The 14584-nt window shown below is 40.6% G+C and overlaps 1 protein-coding gene across 1 annotated transcript in view; it reads left to right on the top strand.

The window, feature by feature from the left end:
• The first annotated feature begins 9139 nt into the window (after nt 1-9139).
• Nucleotides 9140-14584, top strand: part of LOC306882073 (leucine-rich repeat-containing protein 1-like) — a 44160-nt gene continuing 38715 nt past the window's right edge. Inside the window, exon 1 of the mRNA XM_079436522.1 lies at nt 9140-9705. Within this exon, the coding sequence (XP_079292648.1) occupies nt 9547-9705 (159 nt within the window). The 5' untranslated portion in view covers nt 9140-9546. The remainder of the gene's footprint in view (nt 9706-14584) is intronic.

Below are 14584 nucleotides of genomic sequence, written 5' to 3'. Positions count from 1 at the left end.
AAACCATACATCAATGAAAAGCTTATTTATAAATCTCAATTTTGAAAAATTGACTCTTATGACTGGTTTTGTGGTCCAGGGTCACTGATATTGTTTGAATGACAGATCTTTGCAGTGATGTCTTTACTGTGTGTATTGCTTCAGGAAGTGTTACTTGTTAATATTGATTGCAACTGTATCCATTGCTAGCTGGGATATAATGCCTCAGTTAGATTGAGGAATGGGCAATATGCATGGGGAAGTGTTCAGACCGGCTGTATTTCAGACATCTAGTTCAAAAATGTATCAACTTAAAGATTGTAATGTAGTTTTAGAGTGGCCTTTGGGTATCAATAATCCCTTGCTGCATGGGATACTTGAAGACAAATGTTTTCTTTTACATCTTTGCCATTTTACTAATTGTTTTGTGGTTCATAATTGTCTCACTGTTTAAACTGTGCTGGAAAGCCTGAGTGGTGCATGTTGTCAGGGCGAAGTGTGTTCAGTCAACCGTATGATTGATTTTTCCTCAGCGGACAAGCTTTGATTTCTTTTTAATAGTCAGTGCTTGAAGTTTTATGAAAGTGTCTTCCAAAAATAAACGTACCCTGAAAAGAGTCTCTCCAATCTTTCTACATAAGCATGATGTGTTTCAGTCATACTGAAAAAATGCTGACCTGTGTGCAGTATCGTCTTTTACACAATTTATAGAAACACTAAATTCAATTGACGGTGACCTAATTGTACAGGATTTGTCAAGTTTTTCCTGTAGGAATCCATTTCACCTGTCGCTGGTCATTTGTTTTATTAGAGGTCATGCATGTTCATGATTACATAGTTTCAAATTATTGTTATAATAACTGCTATTATTATTATTAATAATAATAACGATAAACATCTAATTAAAAAAAATTCTGTCATTAAAAAAAAAAACATGACCAATGTCAAAATATGAAAAAAGAGCAAACAATACAACCTGTTGCACTGCACTGCACACTTCTAAATCTGCCAGTTTTGTCTTTTTTGTGGGGTACATGGGCACACCAGGACTCCTGCGTCTCCCAAGATAACATCGCTGAGCTGGAGCAGGACTTCTTCCTGTTTAAAGAGGAAACTAACAACAACCTTCATCAGCTGCTGAACCTGACCAGTGTGCAACAACTTCAACAACTCTGCTCTGCTGTAAGACACCTGGAGGAGGACAATCAAGAGCTGCGCCAGGAGCTGAGGAGGGTGAGAGAGGAACTGGCCACACACTGGAGAGACTGCTGGAGGACACCAGAACACACACACACACACTGTCAGCACACAACCCCACAGCAGCCCCACAACCACAACTCAACACCACACACAAACACCCAGCACCTCCATAAACTCAGCTCAACAGCAGCGGTGTGTCAGCACACAATCTCAGAGCTCCTTCACTCCTGCAACCCGTCAGAACCTCAAGAGGAAAGACAGCAGCAGCACTCAGATTCATCCACCGACTACAACATCATCATTCACGAGCAACGGCAGAGAACAGAAGAGAAAAGGCAACATCGTCATCCTCTGCGACTCCAACGGCCAGCATCTTGACCCCAGACGACTGTTTCCGGGGAGATCCGTGAAGAAGTTCTGGTGTCCCACCTCACACTCTGCTTTAAGACTACTGCAAGAGGGTGTGTTAGGTGCCCCGTCACAAATTATTATTCAAATCTCTGTCCAACATGGTGAGAACAGCTAGCAGGAACTACCTCAGAGCCAAAGTCATCATCTCAAGCCTTCTACCTCACAGAGATGTACCACAAAGGATCATCAACGCCATCAATGTGGAGATAGCTAACATCTGTGCTCCAATACCGAATGTTCACATAGCCAACCATCAGCATCTCTACGACCATATCCACATCCACCGAGAGGGCATGAGACTGTTTGCAAAAACCATCAAACCTGAACAGCCCTCAGAAAACACATCTGGACCAGGAGGAGAGAGTTGAGCAGCTTCCCGGCAGCTAAACGGACAGCTACGCCGCTGTAGCGGCACGACCAGGTAGATCAGACTCCACATTTACATTTACATTTATGCATTTAGCAGACGCTTTTATCCAAAGCGACTTACATTGCATTCAAATTACAGTTTCTACATTTTATCAGCTCTTTATCAACTCCAGTGACCTTATCCAGATAAAAAACATGCTGAAAATGATATGTGATAATCTATTATCTTAAGCACACAGTGGGTCTATAGTCAAGAATGATCATTATTTCTTAATGACTTATTCGTTTATATATTAACTTATTTATTTTGCTTATTTACTTTTATTTTTAAAATGTAACATTTGTAAAATAGATCCACTCACTGTATTTCTCTATATTCTCTATATTACCTTTTTTAATTGATTAATCTATATATTTACATGATTGTGTCATGAACTCGTACATTATTCTGGTAATTACAGTAATACTCAATGTCATCGTTTAAAATAACATGTGATAATATTCAAGGGATGTTCTCTTCAGCTTTTGGGGAGAAAATACAAACTCTGATTTTGTTAATATTGTATATAGTTCAGATATAATTACAATTGGGCAAAGAAGTATTTAGTCAGCCACCAATTGTGCAAGTTGAGAGACAGAATGGGGGGAAAGAATCCAGGAAATCACATTGTAGGATTTTTAATGAATTAATTGGTAAATTCCTCGGTAAAATAAGTATTTGGTCACCTACAAACAAGCAAGATTTCTGTCTCTCACAGACCTGTAACTTCTTCTTTAAGAGGCTCCTCTGTCCTCCACTCGTTACCTGTATTAATGGCACCTGTTTGAACTCGTTATCAGTATAAAAGACACCTGTCCACAACCTCAAACAGTCACACTCCAAACTCCACTACGGCCAAGACCAAAGAGCTGTCGAAGGACACCAGAAACAAAATTGTAGACCTGCACCAGGCTGGGAAGACTGAATCTGCAATAGGCAAGCAGCTTGGTGTGAAGAAATCAACTGTGGGAGCAATTATTAGAAAATGGAAGACATACAAGACCACTGATAATCTCCCTCGATCTGGGGCTCCACGCAAGATCTCACCCCATGGGGTCAAAATGATCACAAGAACGGTGAGCAAAAATCCCAGAACCACACGGGGGGACCTAGTGAATGACCTGCAGAGAGCTGGGACCAAAGTAACAAAGGCTACCATCAGTAACACACTACGCCGCCAGGGACTCAAATCCAGCAGTGCCAGACGTGTCCCCCTGCTTAAGCCAGTACATGGGCATTTGGATGATCCAGAAGAGGATTGGGAGAATGTCATATGGCCAGATGAAACCAAAATAGAACGTTTTGGTAAAACCTCAACTCGTCGTGTTTGGAGGAGAAAGAATGCTGAGTTGCATCCAAAGAACACCATACCTACTGTGAAGCATGGGAGTGGAAACATCATGCTTTGGGGCTGTTTTTCTGCAAAGGGACCAGGACGACTGATCCGTGTAAAGGAAAGAATGAATGGGGCCATGTATCGTGAGATTTTGAGTGAAAACCTCCTTCCATCAGCAAGGGCATTGAAGATGAAACGTGGCTGGGTCTTTCAGCATGACAATGATCCCAAACACACCGCCCGGGCAACGAAGGAGTGGCTTCATAAGAAGCATTTCAAGGTCCTGGAGTGGCCTAGCCAGTCTCCAGATCTCAACCCCATAGAAAATCTTTGGAGGGAGTTGAAAGTCCGTGTTGCCCAGCGACAGCCCCAAAACATCACTGCTCTAGAGGAGATCTGCATGGAGGAATGGGCCAAAATACCAGCAACAGTGTGTGAAAACCTTGTGAAGACTTACAGAAAACGTTTGACCTCTGTCATTGCCAACAAAGGGTATATAACAAAGTATTGAGATGAACTTTTGTTATTGACCAAATACTTATTTTCCACCATAATTTGCAAATAAATAAATAAAAAATCCTACAATGTGATTTCCTGGATTCTTTCCCCCCATTCTGTCTCTCATAGTTGATGAAAATTACAGGCCTCTCTCATCTTTTTAAGTGGGAGAACTTGCACAATTGGTGGCTGACTAAATACTTTTTTGCCCAACTGTAAATTACTTGAGACATGGAGTCGTTCAGACTCCAAATCCTACACTCCTCCAAACTACAGATAGTTACATATACCATCAATCAAACAGCCGAATGTTAAAAACGGAAGAGATTCAGGAGGAATAATTTGGTTCAAAGACCACCTGTAGCAGTATATTCAGCCTGTGAAAAAGGGAAAAAACACATATTTGGATAAAACTTAAAAAAGAGATTTTGTGTTTAGATGAGGACCTGTACCTATGTGCCACATATATCCCTCCACATGAGTCGCCTTATTACAATGAAGACATCTTCTCAACCTTACAGTCAGCGATCATATACTTTCAGTCTCTAGGCCCAGTTCTGTTAATGGGGGATCTGAACGCTAGAACAGGGAGAGAAGTGGAATACATTAGTTCAGATGGAGATAAATATATTAACAGTTCACATACGTACCAACAAAAACGTTTTACTAAAGCACGACAGAATTATGACAACACCGTAAACAGACATGGAAAACAGGTCCTGCAGCTCTGCAAAAGCCTGGGTCTATACATAGTTAACGGCAGAGTAAAGGGTGATTCTCTGGGTCGACTCACCTACTGCTCTTATCTGGGCAGCAGCACAGTAGATTACACCATTACAGATCTAGACCAAAGTAAAATCAACTATTTCACAGTGATGCCACAGCTACCGTTATCAGACCACAGTCACATAGTCCTCAGTCTGAACAGGTCAGTGAATCTTCTGCCATCTTCAGAGCAGAAGGTTAAACTGTACCACGTCCCCTCCAAATTTATATGGCGTAAAGACAGTCCTGCCCAATATGAAGCCGAGCTCCACAGCACTCATGTGGAGAACATGATAGACTCATTTCTACTGACTTCATTTGGTGAAGAGAAGAAAACAATCAATTTAGCAACAGAACAATTATTTCCAATTTTTTCTACAGTGGTCAGAAAAGCCATACTTGACAATACTTGACAATACGTCACCATACTTGACAATACGTCACGACTTTTTTTTTTTTTACTTTACCAACAAACACTAGCCACATATCAACAAACCCTTAAAAAATACAAGTCACTGCTAATACAGAAAAAAGCTGATCACATGAAAATAAAGCTCAACAAGATTGAGGAGGCAGTCGATCAAAATTCGTTTTGGGAATTATGGAATAATTTAGATAAATCCAAAGAAGCTAAACACATCCAAACATCTGGACTGAACATTTCAGAAAACTCAGATTTTCAAACCAAACCAAATTACATGACCTAGAATTCACCACAAAAGATGATCTAAACCATTTAGACAAACCCATATCATTACATGAACTAATAGGCAAAATTATGCTATTGCTATTCTGAAAATATTCAATCTCGTATTAAAATCAGGACACTTTCCTGAAATCTGGAAAGAAAATCTAATAACTCCAATTTTTAAACAAGGTGAGAAGTACGACCCAAACAATTATAGAGGCATCACAGTCAGCAGTAACCTCGGAAAACTATTCTGCTCTATTATTAATGACAGATTAGTTCAGTTCATTCAAGAAAACTAAATTGTAAACAACTGTCAAATTGCATTTATGCCAAAACGGAGAACATCAGATCACATTTACACACACTCATACAGAAATACGTTCAGCAGACAAAACAAGGAAAAATATTTGGCTGCTTCATTGATTTACAAAAAGCCTTCGATTCGGTATGGCACAATGGACTTTTCCTAAAACGTATCCAAAGTGGAATAGGAGGAAAGACATATGACATCATAAAGGACATATACAACAGGAACAAATGCTGTGTCAAAATCAACGACAGACGAACTGATTATTTCAGTCAGACCAAAGGAGTCCGTCAAGGCTGCAGCCTCAGCCCGACTCTATTTAATATCTATATTAACGAACTGGCATCAGCACTTGATAAGTCCTCTTGTCCTGGTCTGACCCTCGAGGGCAAAGAAATCAAATGCCTCCTGTATGCAGACGATCTTCTGCTGCTGTCGCCTCATGAAGAGGGGCTGCACCAAAGCCTCTCCATTTTGGAAAAGTACAGTAATGATTGGGCCTTACGATAAACATGGAGAGGTCAAAAATCATGATCTTTCAGAAAAAGCCTCGTCTTGCTGACAAAAAATATGAGTTGACAATTGGGGGAATAATTATTAATCATGTCACCTGTTATAATTTTTGGGTCTGACGATGAGCCTCTGGACAGTTCAATACTGTAATAAAAGATCTGACAGATAAGGCACGCAGGGCTTTTTACAGTATAAGAAGACCCCTGTTCAAATTCAACCCACCCATTAAACTGTGGCTGAAAATCTTTGATAGCATCATCAAACCCATTCTTCTCTATGGCTGTGAAATCTGGGGCCCCAAATTTAAACTAAACTATGAAACATGGGACAAAAACCCTGTTGAAATATTCCACCTTGAGTTCTGCAAAACCATCTTGGGAATTCACAGAAACGCCCCAAATCGGGGCTGCAGGGCAGAACAGGGCAGATTCCCTCTGTTCTCTGAAATCCAGAAGAGAGCAGCGAAGTTCTGCTTCCATCTTTCAGACATGATAGACAGATAGATACCATCACAGTGCTTTCACTTACTGGCAAAAACACCCAGAGAGTGACCCCTTACACTATTTAGTGGAAAAACATCAACTCAATTCCACAATTCGGTGTAAACATTCAAAAGTTAAAGAAACTGAAAAAATAACCCAGGAAGAATACATTCATGATTGGCAACAAAAAGTAACTCAAGTAAAGAAATTAACTTACTTCCGCAGTATAAAAGCTGATTATAAATTAGCGCCATACCTGAGCAGTATTAAAGGCTATGTAAAGAGAAAGCTGCTGACGAAGTATCGTCTGAGTGAGCACAGTCTGAGTGTGGAGACGGGCTGACACAAGCAGAGCTGGAGAGCCAGAGAAATCAGACTGTGTTCTCACTGCACAGAGAGTGTGTGTGTGAGAGACTGTTCTCACTGCACAGAGAGTGTGTGTGTGTGTGTGTGAGAGAGACTGTGTTCTCACTGCACAGAGAGTGTGTGTGTGTGTGTGAGAGACTGTGTTCTCACTGCACAGAGATTGTGTGTGTGTGTGTGTGTGTGTGTGTGTGTGAGAGAGAGAGACTGTTCTCACTGCACAGAGAGTGTGTGTGTGTGTGTGAGAGACTGTGTTCTCACTGCACAGAGATTGTGTGTGTGTGTGTGTGAGAGAGAGAGACTGTTCTCACTGCACAGAGAGTGTGTGTGTGAGAGACTGTTCTCACTGCACAGAGAGTGTGTGTGTGTGTGTGTGAGAGAGACTGTGTTCTCACTGCACAGAGAGAGTGTGTGTGTGTGTGTGTGTGTGTGAGAGACTGTGTTCTCACTGCACAGAGATTGTGTGTGTGTGTGTGTGTGAGAGAGAGAGACTGTTCTCACTGCACAGAGAGTGTGTGTGAGAGAGAGACTGTGTTCTCACTGCACAGAGATGGTGTGTGTGTGTGTGTGTGAGAGAGAGAGAGTGTTCTCACTGCACAGAGAGAGAGAGTGTGTGTGTGTGAGAGAGAGACTGTGTTCTCACTGCACAGAGAGAGAGTGTGTGTGTGAGAGAGAGGCTGTGTTCTCACTGCACAGAGAGAGAGAGTGTGTGTGTGTGAGAGAGAGACTGTGTTCTCACTGCACAGAGACTGTGTGTGTGTGTGTGTGAGAGAGAGAGGCTGTGTTCTCACTGCACAGAGATTGTGTGTGTGTGTGTGTGTGTGTGTGAGAGAGAGAGACTGTGTTCTCACTGCACAGAGAGAGTGTGTGTGTGTGAGAGAGAGACTGTGTTATCACTGCACAGAGTGTGTGTGTGTGTGTGTGTGTGTGTGTGAGAGAGAGAGAGACTGTGTTCTCACTGCACAGATATTGTGTGTGTATGTGTGTGTGTGTGAGAGAGAGAGAGAGACTGTGTTCTCACTGCACAGAGAGAGAGTGTGTGTGTGAGAGAGAGAGACTGTGTTCTCACTGCACAGAGATTGTGTGTGTATGTGTGTGTGTGTGTGTGTGTGTGAGAGAGAGATAGACTGTGTTCTCACTGCACAGAGAGAGAGTGTGTGTGTGAGAGAGAGACTGTGTTCTCACTGCACAGATATTGTGTGTGTGTGTGTGTGTGTGAGAGAGAGAGAGACTGTGTTCTCACTGCACAGATATTGTGTGTGTATGTGTGTGTGTGTGTGAGAGAGAGAGAGACTGTGTTCTCACTGCACAGAGAGAGAGTGTGTGTGTGAGAGAGAGACTGTGTTCTCACTGCACAGAGATTGTGTGTGTGAGAGAGAGAGACTGTGTTCTCACTGCACAGATATTGTGTGTGTGTGTGTGTGTGTGAGAGAGAGAGACTGTGTTCTCACTGCACAGAGAGAGAGTGTGTGTGTGAGAGAGAGACTGTGTTCTCACTGCACAGAGATTGTGTGTGTGTGAGAGAGAGAGACTGTGTTCTCACTGCACAGATATTGTGTGTGTGTGTGTGTGTGTGAGAGAGAGACTGTGTTCTCACTGCACAGAGATTATGTGTGTGTGTGTGTGTGTGTGTGAGAGAGAGAGAGACTGTGTTCTCACTGCACAGAGGGACTCATAGAGGAGGAGCTGCACTTCCTTACGGAGTGCAGCAAATATAAACACATCAGAGATACCTATTTCAAACAAATAGCGCTAGTGTCACCTGAATTCCAGCAAACGAGCCACACAGAGAAACTCTGGTATATATTGGGAGAGAAGGAAAAGTGCATCCACCTGGCATCGCAGTATGTGAACTCCTGCCATCAAATGAGGGACAAAGGCTGAACCCTCTTTACCATTTACAATAACTCTCTGTATTCTTTTAATCTGTTATTTCTTTCTTTATTTTTTCTTCTCTTTTCATTGTGATAAATTGGACATGTATGTTTATTTCCCCCCATTTTTTTTATTAATCTGTATGTTTGTATAATATATTTATTGCTTTGGCAACATTGTGATATGTTACACATTCATGCCAATAAAGCTGAATTGAATTGAATTGAGAGAGAGAGAGAGAGAGAGAGAGAGAGAGAGAGAGAGAGAGAGAGAGAGAGAGAGAGAGAGAGGGAGAGAGGGAGGAGCAGCTGGGATTCGTGACGTCAGTCTGGAATGAGGGAGTGAATGTTCCGGGTCAGAAACTGGTCCAAGAGGAAATAAACTCCGGGATAAGAAACACGCTAAATAAACGCCACTAAACAGACATGTAACCGCTTACAAAGAGCGATACGGCACACTTCCCAGCCTCTCGGTAAAGATGTCGCGAGAAAGGTGAAAAAGCGGAAAGAAAACTCCCGGGATCAAAGCAGAAGTGGAGCGCGACGTTTTTATTCCATGTTTCAGCGCGCGATACATTCGCGTCGGAGATCGATACATTTGAATGCGACACTAGTTGCGCTCTTCCTAGTTCCTCCAACTTGTTTGTTTGAGTTTTGATTGCTGTGGCAACTTTTCCAGCAGTACGGATTTATCTAGGGCTAGGATCACCATCCCGTGATGTTTAACTGTATCCCCCTGTGGCGGTGCAACCGTCACATTGAGTCGGTCGATAAGCGCCACTGCTCGCTGCTCTTCGTCCCGGATGAGATTTACCGCTACAGAGCGAGTCTGGAAGAGCTTTTACTGGACGCCAACCAGCTCCGGGATTTGCCCAAGGTAAGAAGACGCCAGCCTGTCCTGGGACCATTGTTGCTAGAAAAGACTGTTGACTAATGGATGAAAGAGAAGCGTTTGTGGGCCGCGTCTCAAAAGCTAAAGCCGTCTGCTTGTGCAGCATTGCGCTCCGAGTCAGCAGGTGAGCCGAGGGACGATCAACAGTTTGGCTCGCATGCCCGGTCAGCAGCAGTTTTGAGCATCATTGAGGCCTCGCAGGCGCGTTGGAAGGCATTCAGAATTTTTAGGTGTCATAGACATATACTGTGAGTCAGCAGCAGTTTTGGGCATCAGGTGGGTTGCAGATCAGCAGCAGTTTTGGCTGTCGTAACCACAATAAGGCAGTCAGTATTGTTATGCATACTCCCAGTCAGCAGCAGCAGGTGTCAGGTGAAGCTGCGTTCCTTAGCATGATAGGCATGATCAGATTTCACAGCAGTTTTGGGCATCTTTACCCCACAGCATTGTTGTAGAATAGTTTAATGCTGTCAAACGATTAATCGCTTCCAAAATAAGTTTTTGTTTACATATAAAATTAGTGTGTACTGTGTATATTTATTAAGCAAATATAAATACACATGTATATATTTAAGAAATACATTAAAAATATTTATATGCATGTCATGTAAATTAGATGAATATAAATATATAGTCTACATGTAAATATGTATACCATGTGTGTGTATTTATATAAACGTAATAAACATACAGTAAACAGCACTCTGTATTTCACATGAGGAAATATATTGTTTTTCTAGATGAATTGTTTGTACAGATTGTTGATTGAGGAATTTTAATCTTTATCCATGGATGTTGTATGTTTGAATATTTGATCATCTGATATATTGCTGTAACCCTGGTACTTTATGATGATTGTTTGATAAGAGGAATTTGTTGCATGAGCAGTATATTAGTGTTTGATGATTTAGATTAGTAACTGATGTCGATGTTGCTGTCTCCTTCTTTACAGTAACCACACCTTGACCCACATGTTGAGCCATCAATAAAGTGTTGTGCATTCTCATCGATGCCCCACAGAGATTATGATTTTGCCCAGCTTCCATGAAACTTCAAAACACATATATTATGTTAACAAAAACTTTTATTTTGGATGTGATTAGTCACGATTAATCGTTTGACAGCAATCAGAATAATTTTTGGACTTTGTAGGCTGAGCTGTACAGAATCACTCTTATGATGCCAAAATGCTGTGTTGTATGAACCTGTGATTGCCAAAAATGCATTCTAGTTAGGTAGCGCTCTAGGATTTGAAACGCAGACGGCAGAGAACACTAGAACTCAGCTAAATGTGGTTGAGAAAAACATTGTGACAGTGGCAGGAACCAGTGAGCTCTCGCTCCATTACACAATGCTGTAGTGGTTCAAACCCTAAAGAAATGATCCATGAACTAAACTCTTAACCCTAGGTGATTCAGAATAACTTCTAATAATACTGACGAATGCATCCTGCATTAGTATGCAATATGACATGAATGGGCCGCATAGAGCTTTTCTCAAAATTGTACAACTGCAGTGCTTTGAGCCACCGGAAAGCTCCATTTTTGCCTTTCAGTGACCTTTCAGAGCGCAGACCCATGCGTGAAGCAGCAGGGAGCACCTTCAGGAGAGCGTCTGATTGGTGGAGAGGACTAGCAGGGAACATTTCAGGCTAATGCTGATTTGACCGTGATGCTTTACTGACACACAGGACAACTTCCTCTACCTCTCGCTGCAGTGCATCAATGTAAAAAGTAGGGATGTGGCGATTACCGGTTTGACGATAAATCATGATAAAATTCCCCACGGTTAGAATTACAGTTTCATATTTTAATTATCATTAAACCGCCAAAAACGGACCAAATTTGCATGCACTACTGTAAATTTTGTCCGGTTGATGGAAAAACAAGCTTATGTGCATTCTACACATTTAAACAATTCAGGTAAGCTATCTAGAATTATTTATGCGGCAGATAAAATACATATAATCATTTATGAATCAAATATCATTTTGACTCAACCTTTTTCTTTATTTAAAGGCTGAAATGTGAGGTTTACCTTTTTATGAAACGAAGCTTTATTTGAACATTTACATTCGATATTTGAACGCTATTAAAATCTAAATTGGTCATTTTGTTTTAGTGATTATGCAAAGTTATTTTATTTGCTGTTTGCTGATTTTTAAATCTAAAACTTGAAGTGATTTATATGTCGGGACCTTTTGAACACCACCAGCTCATTTTAACAATACCGTGATAATACTGATAACCGTGATCATTTTGGTCACTATAATCTTGATAAGACATTTCCATGCCGTTACATAAGCCTTTTCCCTCTCACGCTTGTATGCAATTACAGTTGTCCTTGTGTAAGGACCCTCTCAGAACAGAGCGATGGGGGGCTTTCATCACTCTGTCTGTGAGTTAGTAAAGAGCACACGTTTGCTTTGCTCCCCATGCGTGTGCAGCAGTAAATCCTGCATGTGGTGCTGATAGACAGACCAGAAGCATTGCTTGCAGCGATACTTTGGCATGTAATGAATTAAATCTCCCAGATCAATGATAGATTACAGTGCTGTGCCAACAACTGCAGCACATCTCTCTCTAAGGCAGCAAAACATTCAAGACGTCCTATTTCAGCTAATCTGTGTGGGATAATCCCATATTTTGGTGAATTCCTGGGTGTTTTAATGAAAAGTGTCTTTGAAATCAGATGGCAAGTCCTTGAGCAGGCTTCATTCTTAAACCTAAATGCAAGACTAAGTCAGGTGTGACTATTATAAATGCTCTTTCACACAAGAAGCCGAAGGAAAACAAGGCAAGAGAGCAACTTTTCCAGCTCTAGTTATACTATTTTATCAATTTTGTGAATAGCTACTGTGGAGAGGATGAATATTATATTCATAATTAAAAATCATGCCCAAACCTTTTCCTGAGAAATACATATCAAAATGGATAACATGTCAAAGTTTTTTCGTCCTATTAATAGTATTGGTCTCCACAGTTATTGTATAAATCTTTGCTGGGATAAAAATAAGTTGAAGCGGTGTTTTATTACAGACACGTGGAAACACGAAACGCCAGTAAATTGGCCACGTATCAGGCTTTCTCTTTAAGGGCTGAGTGGATGAACGGAGTGCATTCCGGTTTTTAACCATTTATTGTAAGAAGCTGTGTTAACTATCCAATTCAGTTATTCGTGTCTGAGCATGTTCATCTTGATTTTCAGTAGCTTAGAAATCTATTGTCAACAAGAACTTTATTTCAAAAAATAAAACCCTCATGAAAGAAAAAAAGAATGGCATATTTAGGCCAACACTTTTTCAGTTAATGAATTATTCCTTTCAGAGTTGGATCTTTATTATACATCATTTGGTCTACTTCACAAAAGTTGTTCTCGGTCCAGTTCTTGCGTTCACTCCACTGACTCGGTGACGGTCATTTGTGGTCAACAGCTCATTGGGGAGGGAGATAATCAGTGAATATGTTTTTGAAGCTTGCAACCATGTATCGGAGTGTGTTTTAGGGCTGGGTATGGATTCAGATGTCCCAATTCGATTTCGATTCGCAAGCTCTCCATTTTTTTTCATTACATTCAGTGAATATAGTTTTAATACAAAAGCTATTGATATTTCTAAGAAATGAACAGTATCAGTTTACAAATGGTGAATTAATAAAGAAATTAAGAACCACAGGCCTGTATTTTAAACCTATTCTATTTTTGTTTTCTTAAATAATAATAGGGGCTTATAAAATGTTCTTAATTTTTCTGGTAATCAGATGAGGCGTAAAACATTAATTTAATTTATCCTAATCAAATGAAAATTAAACCCTTTTATTGTTTGGCAAACAAAGTGCTGCACATCAGAGGTTTACTGTTAAAATTAAAAAGAAAACAAATGGGATTATTCCTTTAAAAATAAAGATTTATTAATATTTAGCATTGAGTCTTATATTCTGACCGTTTCTTAACGTTAAACTAAACCTTTATTTTGACGGGTTGCCGTGAGGAACTTGCAGCTGCTGTATATCATGTGATATGACCGTAGTTTTCTCAAATTAAACCGTAAAATGCTAATGAAATGACTCTCAGAGCAGCTGGAGATGATATTCGTGTGTTAATATCATCATATAGTGAGACAGCAGAAGATGAAAACACCGCGAGCGTCGTTCGCGCTTTAGTATGTGTGTAGTAAACAAAACAGTGCGTCGCACCATCCATTCATTGCAGAAATCATGGCGCCTCATGCGTGATATCAGATGCTTCCACAGATTTATAGTGTTACTACAGCATTTCACCTGAGCATTACGAATCATGCATATGCCTTTGTTCTTGGTTCTCATCAACAGTATCTCCGCCATGAATGCCAGGCTTTCTGTAAATAAGAGTGATATCTAGGGGAGAAGACTAATGATTAGAATCACATTAATCAGATCTTGTTTTAAATGTGTGCTGAAATAAATACCGGAAAAGATCGATTCACGGCTTTTGAGAATCGATATCGAATCAACGTCATTAAAAAAAACGATTAATCAAAAAAATCTATTTTTTTTTTGCCCAGCTCTAGTGTGTATGTGTATATTTTTGACCAGAACAAAACATCTGATTGCTCTGAATTGTTGCAATTCCTGAAAAATTTACCACTTGATATCTTCGTTTGTGGAATCCAGACTCCTGTTTGGTAAAGTCAGTGAAGTAGGGCATTTACTTTGAGAGCAAGCAGAGCAACCATTAGGATTCTCTAGCATAACTACAGTCTCTGGAGACAAATATAAACCTCTCAGAAGTGTATACTGGGAGATAAATTAGTTAATGATTGGACTTTTCACTCTCCTTTGTATCATGTGGGCCCAATGTGACCGCAGGGCATATCAAGTGCCCATAT

Source organism: Barbus barbus (genome assembly GCF_936440315.1).
Source record: "Barbus barbus genome assembly, chromosome: 16".
Lineage (NCBI taxonomy): Eukaryota > Metazoa > Chordata > Actinopteri > Cypriniformes > Cyprinidae > Barbus > Barbus barbus.
Note: the sequence above shows the minus strand (reverse complement) of the source record. Positions and strands in the feature narration are given on the sequence as shown.